General features: G+C 34.5%; 1 protein-coding gene across 3 annotated transcripts in view; it reads left to right on the top strand.

The window, feature by feature from the left end:
* The window catches only part of FBXL4 (F-box and leucine rich repeat protein 4), a 78,327-nt gene extending 69,689 nt beyond the window's left edge, over positions 1-8,638 (top strand). For 2 of the 3 annotated variants that reach the window (XM_010367680.2, XM_030928744.1), the window contains 2 exons: positions 1,438-1,750; positions 2,733-8,638. In XM_010367680.2, the coding sequence (XP_010365982.1) occupies positions 1,438-1,750; positions 2,733-2,896 (477 nt within the window). In that variant the 3' untranslated portion in view covers positions 2,897-8,638. The remainder of the gene's footprint in view (positions 1-1,437; positions 1,751-2,732) is intronic. The other variant, XM_030928745.1, reaches the window with a different exon arrangement.
* Positions 8,639-11,753: the final 3,115 nt, after the last annotated feature.

The following is an 11,753-nucleotide window of genomic DNA, read 5'->3' on the forward strand; positions in this document are numbered from 1 at the left end:
TCATTATGCCTATATCTAATATGTCAGCCTTTGGTTCCACCTCAAAAATACAGCCCCAAATCTATCAGATTTCTACAGTTCCACCATTGCCACCTTAATCCAAGCCCCGTCATCTGTCCTTTACACTGTTGCAGGCCTCCTCAATCAGCTTCCTCCTCTGTCCCTCCCCACCATCGGCCCATCCTCCAGACAGAAGCCAGAGGTGGTTTTGCATTGGTTTTTATGTTAGTAATAATATGTCACTCCTTTGCTTAGAACCCTCCATTGACTTCCTTAGTACTTGAAAGAAAAATCTAACTTCTTCATGGTCTAAATGGCCTGGCCACTGCGTGACTCTGCCCTCCATAGCCCGTCCTCTCCCTCACCACCCTTGGGCCATATGGATCTCATTTTTGTTCCTCGAATGCATCAACCTCATTCCTGGAGATTTCAGCAATTACCACCTCTTCTGTCAACCCCTTACACTCTGATCACTCTCACATCACTCTGTTTTATTATTTTCCCACCATATGTCACTCTTTGAATATATTTTTTCCTTACTTAATTAGTCTGTGTGTCTTTCCCAAAAATGTAGACAGTGTCTCCTTTTTTCAGTTTACTTCTGGTCCTAGCATCTTGAGTGGTGCATAAATGTTTGTTGAAAATACAATTAAAAGAACAAAAGGAAATAATCATTGTAATTGTTTACTATTTTGTTTCCTTTTGATTTCTTGTGGTAATTTTAATATCTGATTTTAACAAAATCAAATGAACCTCTTAAAATAATCTATTTAAAGGAACATTATTAAAGCATTTAAAGCCCAAGAACTGAAATGTTTAATCCTTGATGAGTAGAGTCTTATCCTGTAATCATGAGGTAAGCACTGGACACCTCCAATAACTGACAGTTGATTAACATATGTAATCTACATTATTTTCATGTTGTATGTGCAGTCCCCAAATGCCTCATTTAACCCAAAACTAGTATCCTTATTAGTATTATCAGCATTTCCACATAGTGTTTTAGAGCTTACAAGATGCACATCAGGGAGCTCTTATATACCTGCCAAAGTATATTAGCCATATAGAAAATGGAAGAAAGTAGATGCTGTCAATGAGTAGCAGCAGCAAGGTTGAAATGGTGGGCATAAAAGAGGAACACATAATCCTTTAATTCTTCATGAGAGACCAAAGACTTCAGACTGCTTTGGGATTTAATTCATTAACATCTTCTGTCTGGAGTTCTCTTAAATGGATTTTTAAATAAATGAGTACTCCTGGCTGTTTTATGAAACAGTGGCAGATCTGTGAGATGAGTGGGCAGATCTGTATTAACAAGGATGTGGATTTGTTTAAATGGGAGCAAAGCAATAGGTTATAATTAAGAATCTGACTTACTCTTAACAGTTTACATGTCTGAGCATAACACGTAAAAGATTGGAATTACTTGATTTCCAGATTGAAGACTATGATGTGATAGCTAGCATGATAGGAGCCAAGTGTAAAAAACTCCGGACCCTGGATCTATGGAGATGTAAGAATATTACTGAGAATGGAATAGCAGAACTGGCTTCTGGCTGTCCATTTCTGGAGGAACTTGACCTCGGCTGGTGCCCAACTCTGCAGAGCAGCACCGGGTGCTTCACCAGACTGGCACGCCAGCTCCCACACTTGCAAAAACTCTTTCTTACAGCTAACAGATCTGTATGTGACACAGACATTGAAGAATTGGCATGTAATTGTACCAGGTTACAGCAGCTGGACATACTAGGTAAGGATGCAATGTATGAATTTGTTTTAAATGTCTGTTTCCTTGACATAAAAGCCAATCTCAGACTTTTTGTAAGGAAAAAGAAAATTTTTGGATTCAATAAAAATTTTGTCCTGATAAGTCTGCTTGGTTTGATAGGAAATGCAAGATAGATCAGTTAATATAGGGAATAATTATATATGTACTTTAATAAAATAGTGAGGACAGTAACAGAATTTTATAGTTGAAACTATCAGAAACTCTAACCATTAATTCTTGATCTACTTGGAAGAGTGAGAATTTACATGAGCTGTGCTCTCTATTTTTATTAAGGAGAGAAAAGAAATTGATTTATTTGTTTAATGAATTCAAGCTAGTTTTTTTTTAAGTTTCTTAATTAAAATTCTTGATTAAGGAATATTGTGAAATCTTTATCCCTGATAATTCTAGTGTTTAGGAATAGTTCTACCCCATGCAGATCTATTGAAAATCTTTTCCAACTGTGGAATATCTTGTATCCTTACTGCATTCATCAGAAAGGAACCCTATGTAATTTTGTTACTTCTTACTTTTAGCCAGGGGTGCCAGCAGTGTCACAGTAGTTATCATTGTGCACACAATTGATACTTTGTGAAGTCACATCGCACTTGCACATTTTACATCAAATGCATGGTGAAAACCATTTTGAAATGGGGTGACAGAAATAGGAAAGTCTGGAGGAGTTGATTTGAAGGGGTAGGAGGTAGGAATGAAGATAGTGGGTAGGATATTGGCAAGATTCAGGTTCTAGATGCTAAATTGGCTGGAATATTCAACTTTTATTTTTTTTTAACAAAATGATTTCAATATGAAGTTATGTTTGAAAAAATGATTTAATTTGTAAAGCATTATTTCAGGTTCATTACAAACAATAAATCATGAATGGATTAATTGTTAGCACTTTATATAAATGTTATACTTAAGGTGTTCTTTTGTTTTGTTTTGTTTTGTTTTCCCTAAATAGGAACAAGAATGGTAAGTCCAGCATCCTTAAGAAAACTCCTGGAATCTTGTAAAGATCTTTCTTTACTTGATGTGTCCTTCTGTTCGCAGATTGATAACAGAGCTGTGCTAGAACTGAATGCAAGCTTTCCAAAAGTGTTCATAAAAAAGAGCTTTACTCAGTGACTTAATATATGTTCTGTAATAAAATTAATGTGCTTTGGTGGGGTTTATTTTGGGATTGGTTTTGGGTTTTGGTTTTAGTTGTTTTAATGGTAAGAATTAAGATATTTGTAGATTTTAAAGAAAAATATGAAATGGACTGTCCATTAAATCAAGTAAAAATGTGCACAAATGTTTTCATAAAATATTGCAAGTACTTCTCTTCAAGAATATGTGAGTGGATGATATTTTTACCTTATGTTAATCAGTGATATGCTTTAGTCAATAATATGATTGATAAAAGAATAACATGGAAACATGCTAACTTATTTTCAAAGGAACACTGAGCAATAAAGTATCATGGTATTTATGCAAAAAAAAGGTAATTTTTTACACCTCCATGTAAAGATGTCTTATTAAGCCTGTGACCTGGCAAGTGTTTTGTTCAGTATGTACAAAATGGTCAGAGTTAGCTGGAGAAGGAGACATGCTTTTCCAGCTGTTTGGTTATTTCTCTGAATTAATTGTTCAACTGGAAAATTTGTAGTTTTTCTAGCCAGGTGTGGTGGCACACACTTGTAGTCCTAGTGGCACAGGGGGTGGAGGCAGGAGGATTACTTGAGATGGGATTTTGAGACTCTAGTGTACTTATGACTACACCTGTGAACAGCCACTGCACTCCAACCTGGGCAATGTAGCAAGTCCCTTTCTCTTAAAGAAAATTGTAGTGTTTCCACTTTTCTTCTGATATTTTTGTCTATTTTACTACTGGATAATGCCAATATAAAAATTTTGGTATAATCAAGAATAAGAGGTAAACTACTAAATAAAAAAGCTTTCCAACTGTTAGAAGCAGATGCCTTAACATTTTGCAAAAGGTAAAGTTTTGAGGTTTCTGAATATATTTGGATTTTCTTTATATATTAAAAAATCATAAATGTGGATATATATATAATTATACAAATTATACAAAAACATACACTGTTTTGTTAAAAAATGCATTAATTCTGCTACTGAGAAAGTAGAAAATATTTTGTGGCACGAAAAGGCACAGCTGTTTTGAACAGAAAACTAATATTAACTGTAGTATAACGAAATTCATTGTCCTACTCAGTGCAAAATGGTTATATTCCAGCATCCGCACACCCTAGCATGATCCTGTAGAATTGTGGTAATACGGGAGCCACTGAAATAGCCACTAATGTGGCTCTTTTATTAATTTTAATTGAATTCAAGTAGAACTTCACTGTTTCAGTTGCACTAGCTACATGTCAAGTGTTCAGTAGTCATATGAGGATAATGCTTCCTTTGTGCCTGGCACTGTTTCTTGTGCTTTGCATTTACTAATTCAATTCTCACAACAACCCTGTAAGATAAATGCCATTACTTACCCCCATTTACAGATGAGGAAACTGAGGCAAAAAAAGATTAAAGAATTTACTCATGATCCTAAAGCTGCTAGTGGCAGAGCCAACATATAAACCCGGGCCATCTGGCTTCTGAGGCATTGCATTCAACCTGTACTTTTAAATGTTCAGGGTAGCTTCTGGCTCTAGGGCAGAGGTCAGGAAACTTTTTCTATAAAGGGCCAGATAGTAAATATTTTAGGCTTTCTGGGCTAAGAGGTAAAACTGAGATTGTTATGTAGGTACTTAAATAACTGGAGAGAAATAACATTTGCACAAAAGTTTTATTGACAAAATTCAAAACAATAATTGAGAACTATCTTTTTGTAATATGGGTTTACCAATGAAAAGAATTTATTTAGGGGGAGCATCAAAGTTAATGTTTCATGTCATTAAAGTTGATTATAAGTACTTGTTAATGCTGATCTGTAATAAGATTTTGCATATTTTACTTCTGAAAATTCCTTGCAGATAGGTATTGTTAAATACTTAATTCATGAGAATATGATTTTTGTTGAGCATATTCATCACTTCGAAGGTACCTTCTTTGGATATTTTCCTTTTAGCATGTTATTACATTGCAGCTTAATCACTTCCAATTGAAGATTAGGTAGAAGCTTTTCAACTGCACTGGGTTAAATCGATTTTGAAAAATGGAAATTTCCTTTGCGCTTGCAAACTCCAAAAAATACTGCGGGAACTATAGTGTGAGCTACAAATTTGTGTGAGAATGGAGATCCCGCTTTGTTGTCTTACCTTTTGATAGCACAGGAAATGTGTAAAGCAGCACAGGAAATGTGTAAAGCAGCTTGTTGTTATTTGTAATTCAAATAGTGTTGTCATCAAAATGACTTTTGTTGACATGTTTCACATGTAAACACTTGTTTTGCCTTGTAATTTTGGCTTGAATTCATTTCAAAATTTTATTAAGTCTTGAGCAAAAGCTAAATTCCAAAGCCATTCAGTGTTCCGTAATAGTGGTTGAGGACATGTCTTCTTTTTCAGAAAAATGTCAATATCAGCCCTGAACATAAAAGCTCATAATAGAACTAACACTGTTATGCCAGTGTGGTTGGGCAAATTGGAATATTCATCTTCTGTATCTGACAAAAGATAACTGAACAATTGATGTTTAATCTGTCAGAAACTATGAGAGCAAATGAAGTTCACCATTGATACTAGTAGTTAGTTCAGTAATACAAAGTTGAGTCAAATATATCCCACAAAGTACCTGCTGATGAATAATAATACAGTAAATAACCATAGATTTTAAATACCTTCTTACCTTTTTTTCACTGGCTTTAAAAATTTGACAAACTTAAATCTTTTTGCTTCACACATTTTAGCACCACCAGTTGTAACACATCTTAGCAGATTCTACTTCAGGTTGCATGAAATTTGTGTTTTCTTCTTAGAAAATATTCATGCTTGTAATTGTTCCACACAGATAATTTATAGAGACTAATTTCAGTCACTTCAACATTGGCATTGACTTATCAAATAAGCAATAACTAACTAGGCAGTATCAGTAACATCTGTTGACTCATCAAGAGCCAAGGAAAACCACTCAGGGTCATTTGCCTTGTTTTTTATTGACTGTTGATGTTGTTCCCAGTGTTCTCAATTCTTAAAGCAACCGTTCTTGCCAAAAGGCTAATTTAATAGTCTTAAGCAAGTTTACTTTGGGCACGTTCCTTCAGCTGATGGAATCAAACACAATTTAGTCATCGTTAGTAAAATGTTTTCCTTGCTTGGTTAACAACTGAATCACTTTGGCTGCAACTTTATCTTCATTTTTGATTTTTTTTTTTTTTTTTGGAGACTGAATCTTGTTCTGTTGCCCAGGCTGGAGTGCAGTGGCACGATCTCAGCTCACTGCAAACTCCACCCTGCAGGTTCAAGTGATTCTCCTGCCTCAGCCTCCCAAATAGCTGAGATTACAGGCACAAGCCACCACGCCTAGCTAATTTTTGTGTTTTTAGTAGAGATGGGGTTTTACCATGTTGTCCAGGCTGGTCATGAACTCCTGACCTCAAGTGATCCACCCACCTTGGCCTCCCAAAGTGCTTGGATTATAGGCATGAACCACCGGCCCTGACTGCACTATATAGTATTCTTTAAAAACAGCTCTAATGACATTGCATATTAAACATCATGCTCTGACGTCTAATCTGATTTTTAAAAATCCATATACTAATGTGCCTTAAAAATGTCACTTCAAGTCTACTTTTATTTTTTTCTCTTGTTTTGATGTTACGGGTAAGCACTAGTAATAAATTTAAAAATATTGTGGTATGACAATATATGTAGCACTCAAAATGTTGGTAACTGCATTACTGCAATTTTTAGTGTGCCAAGGAGCAATGCAAAATGATGACAGCACCACATAGGCCTCTTTTGCACTTACTCAACTCTGCCATTCTATTGTGAAAGCAATCATAGACAATAGCTAAATGAATGAGTGTGGCCATGTTCCAATAAAATTTCATGAGCACTGAAAGTTGAATTTTACATAATTCCGTGTGTTACAAAATACTGCTCTGTTAGCCATTAGATTTTTTTCAGCCATTAGAAAATGTAAAACTATTCTTATGAGCTGGCTGGATTTGGCCTGTGGACCAAATTTGTTACCCCTATTCCAGAGTATTTTCGAGTCAGTTAATCCATGTTTGTCAGTTCCACATTTTATAAACCACATTCAAACCTGTTAATCTGCTGTTACCTTTCTCATTTTGCCTTTTAGGTTTTAAAATGAAGAGCAGTGTTTTGTTAGAGAAAACAAAGTGTTTACTATAACAAGAAAGATATGTAGACAAGAAAGATATTTATGTAGACTCTCTGTTCATTAAATTTTGAAGCCAGATGACGCATTGTTAGCTTTGACAACTGACTTAAATTTTTGTATAATTATTTATCTTCGCATTTTGCTCGGGTAAATTATCTTCCCAGAGTCTAGAAATAAAGATATCCCTGATCCTGTTTGAAAACACAAATAATCCTCTCAGTGTAAATTGTTTTGAAATAAGATCTTAAAAGTACAAAATGTAGACAATTAATATTCAGGTGCTTAATTTTGAGCCAATATGTAGAAAAGAAAAACTAATTTCTCTGTGGCAGTATTTTTATTTTTTGGCATTTCCCAGGAATTAACTGAAGACTAGAAACTCCTATGTGCAAGTGTAATGACACTAACCAAAGAGTCAGTAAAAATTACACTTGGCTACCACGTATGTATGTATATACGTATGTATGTATGTGTGTGTGTTACATATGTGAGACAGGGTCTCACTCTGTTGCCCCAGTCTGGAGTGCAGTGGCATGATCTCAGCTTACTGCAGCCTCAATCTCCCAGGCTGAAGCCATCCTGCCATCTCGGCCTCCCGAGTACCTGGGACTACAGACACCACCACGCCTGGCTAATATTTAAGTTTTTTATAGAGACACAGTCTTGCCATGTAGCCTGTGTTGGTCTTGAACTCCTGGGCTCAAGTAATTCTCCCACCTTGGCCTCCTGTAGTGCTGGGATTACAGGCATAAGCCACTGTGTCCGGCCCCATGTATGTTAATAGTGAATGTTTGACTTTTCATTTGTTTCTTTCAGCTAGTAAAAGATACCTGTTACAGACACAGTAATTTTCATTTTCAAAGTCATTTTTGACACATCAGTGCTGCATCTACTTTTCTCCCTTTAGCTCATTTGATATTGATACTTCCGAGAAACTTTATAACTACCCTTAAAATCTTGTCAGTGACCATTAACTGCCAATCATCACCTCATTTCCTTTTTTTGACAACATACTACTAGAAGCTTAGGCTGTGAGTATAAAACCATAGCTGTTAGAGTGATTTTTTGGCAATAGCTCACATTCTGTTAAGAGTCATTTGCTTTAACCAAAGATCATGATTTTATTATTTTTTTTTTATAAGTAGGGATGGGGCCAAGATTACTCCTTTGGCACAGCAGTAAGTGTACTCAAGGTCTGTGCCTGTAAGCTTGAATATTTGGCTTAAATTTTGTACATATAAATACTGTTAAAGGTATATTTAACTACATTTTGAAAGGAAAAAGGTAGTCCTGCTAAAATTGACATTTAGGGATATTTTAATCTATGTATTTGGTAAAGTAATTAGTGAAGTATTAGTTATAAAAATTTTAAGGAAAACCTTTAAAAACAAAATAGTCGTATCAGATAGAATAGAATATACCAAAGATAAAACAAGTCTCTGTTACAAATGAAGTTGTCTGTACAGACAACTGAGATATTTTAATTTTATTTGCATAAAAATGCTGTTCAATATCTGATGATTTCTGTTGTTTGTATTCTGTACTTTAGAGTAGTAAAATAAGTTGGAGTATCTCTTTAGTTCACTTTCAAAATTGATCATTTCAGGACACCGCTGAACATAACGGAAGGTTTGGGAAAGTAGGTTTGTGTCACAGCCCCTATGAAATTATCAGCCTAGATGAGGAGCCATCGCCTGTGTATAGAACTCTTAACAATCCATCCACATGCTGTGAAATGACATCAATTTGGGTGCGTTTTAAACCCTAAGATTACAGGAGTCTGTAACTACATTCTAAACTGAGTTCACACTGTTATTTATTTCCACCTTCTCAATCATTCTTCCAAATTAAGATTTACTTACTTAAAAGTTTGATTTGCTACTTAAACCAAAATTGGATACAGCGTTTTCCTCCTTTTACTCCCAAAGCATCATGTATTGGCCTTTTGTAGAAACCAATCCCTTCATTACTATAATTCTTCCGTTGTTCCACAGTTCGTAGGCCCAAACTACTTTTGGTGAGCTAGGATGGAATGAATGACACTGTTTAGTCAATGTATATTGACAACAAAAATACATTGATAGCTTTGAGCTAGGCACAGATTGAGGTAAGGGTGCTGGGTATAGAAAAGGCATACAAACAACCACAGTACAATTTCCCAAAATGGTTATGCATCAAGACATTTAGGTTTCTTTACTGCTGAACTTCAGGGACTTTAAAAGGCTAATGGACAGACACTGTGAAGGTGAGTTAAGATTTGTACTGTTTGCCAGACTTCTGTGAATACCTATCAACTTCTCATAGAAATTAGTTTTTCAGAGCACAGTTTGGAAAATACCACTAACAGCATTATAGGATATATTATGAAAAATATTCACTAAGGTCACTTTTAACCTTCTCATTAAAGATTATGCATTGTAATTTTGTTTCTTTTAAAAGTATTTTTTATTTATTAAGAAGAATCCTTGGAAGTTACTAATATTTTGGTGATGTGATTTTAAAAATATTTTTGAGCGTAATTACTTTTTATTTTGACCCATAATTTCTAAGTCCATTTTTTAATTAATGTATTATATTTTTAGAATATTCATTTACTTCTAGTATCATAAAATTCTGTGAAATACAACTCGTAGTCTAGTAATTGGGAATACCTTAAGGGCCTGCTGTTCCAGCTGATGATTTTAATATGAATATTTGTATGTAGGATTTAACTGTCAAGTGCTTTAATTAATATTTACATGTTGTGCTGGTCCATAAACTATTTTAACCATCCATTATATAGTAATAGAAAAAAGTAGAAATTTTAGATTAACTTCTGATAAGTGACTATTTTAAAAATGTTTATGTAACTTTTGTAAAAAAGTATAGTAAAAATTCACTGCTAGCATCTGTTTTGCTGAAGTCTGAGAATGAAGGAAAAGGGGTAGTTTATCATGAGAATCATTTCTTTACAAATAAATACTTTAAATGTGAACTCTATTATATGTATAGTCATACATATGTATACATACATGTATATATACACACCTACATATACTTATTTCAGCTTCTCCAGTAAATATATGCTAATTTTGTTAAACTTTTTTTTTAGTGGGAAGCTATATTTCTGTAACGCTTTCTATAGCATATTTATAAATTGCTGCTAAGATTACAACAACCAAGGCAAGAGAATTGTTAATACTAACATAAATTCTGACACACCATTCTTCTTACTTGATATGTTTTTTGCTGACAGATACCCCAAATAGAGTCAATATTGTTGAAGCCCTAGTAACTTCATTTGAAAGTCGTAAAAATAACTCCATCCAGTAAAACCTAAAATAAATGTTCTTAAGTCCTAATAATCAGAAATATTTGTCAAATTGAAAGAATTTACAACATGTGTCCCTATTATATGTTATCCTCACTGTCAGCAGGGTATGTCTGGACATGTGCACAGAAAAGAGAAACACGTAGATTGAGGACTGTTCTGCCTTTGTCTTTCAAAGTGCCTTCCACTTTACGATCTATATACACTCCTTGCAAAATCAAGAGTCTTTTTCATTTCCTGCTCTAGGTGCATCCATTTTACCAGGGCCTAGAGTATGAATAGGGAGTGCTCCTGGAGCATCATCAGGCCACGTTCCTCGGTGCCTTCAGCCCTTATAAACCTGTGTAGCAAGCCACTAGCTTCAGTTCTCCATAACCTTAAGTCTCCCCTCATAAACATCTGGGCGATTAAAAAAAAATTTTAAACATTAAAATACCAAGTGTCAAAGAAGGGGAATTTCTTAAGCCTAGTGGTACACTGATAAGTGGTTAGCTACCAACTCTTGGGAGAAAAAAAAGCTCCAATTTGTAGTGCTTCCCAATTTTTGTCGTGTAATACTCCCATCTGGCTGATTTCAAGCTATCAATGTGAAGTCACTTAATGCTGAGTTGGAATGAGACACACATACTTTGCTCTTTTGAGATGATATGAACTGGCTCCAGGTCCCCTCTGCCAGATAAAGTTATTAAACATTGATCCCATAATTTCTGAAAAATAGTCATAATAAGCTATAGCATTACGTGTAGTTAAATGGTCCTTCAAAATCTATGAAATTCCTATTTGCCATCAAATGCATTACAAGAATAAAATTAAAAGAAATTTTCTAAACATTCAATAATTAGGAAAATTAAGCGTATTAAAAGCTTTGAAAATTTTTATAAGCAAATTATTTTGCTGATGTAAATCTGACATAAATCATATAAATTGATAAGAGCATTGTGTGTTTATGGGATTATAATTTTTTAAAAGAGTTTCCCTGTATTTCCATGGCTTTGAAAATTATATCCCCAGATAAATTGTGACATTTCCTTTGTGCATGTTGGTGCAATTTTACATTATGAAATTGTCGTGTAGATTCATTACACCTATTTTCCAAACAAAAATGACCATAATTCAGATATGAACCTATCATATGCCAAGCTCTAAACCATATGAAAACATTCTATCACTAATGTATTTGCAGGCACATTAATAAGATCTTTACCCATTTTGTAACAAAGATTTTTGGTCAGAAAACCTCAGAATTTTTACTTTTGATAATCTGTCTATTTCAGGTACCAGACTTGATCCAGATTTGGGAGCTTGTATGTATTAGCTTTCATTAGAGTACAATGGGTAACAGACTACCTCCACTGTTTCAGTAGCTTTCAACAACGTGTA

This window comes from Rhinopithecus roxellana, chromosome 4 (assembly GCF_007565055.1).
Source record: "Rhinopithecus roxellana isolate Shanxi Qingling chromosome 4, ASM756505v1, whole genome shotgun sequence".
In the NCBI taxonomy this organism is placed as follows: Eukaryota; Metazoa; Chordata; class Mammalia; order Primates; family Cercopithecidae; genus Rhinopithecus; species Rhinopithecus roxellana.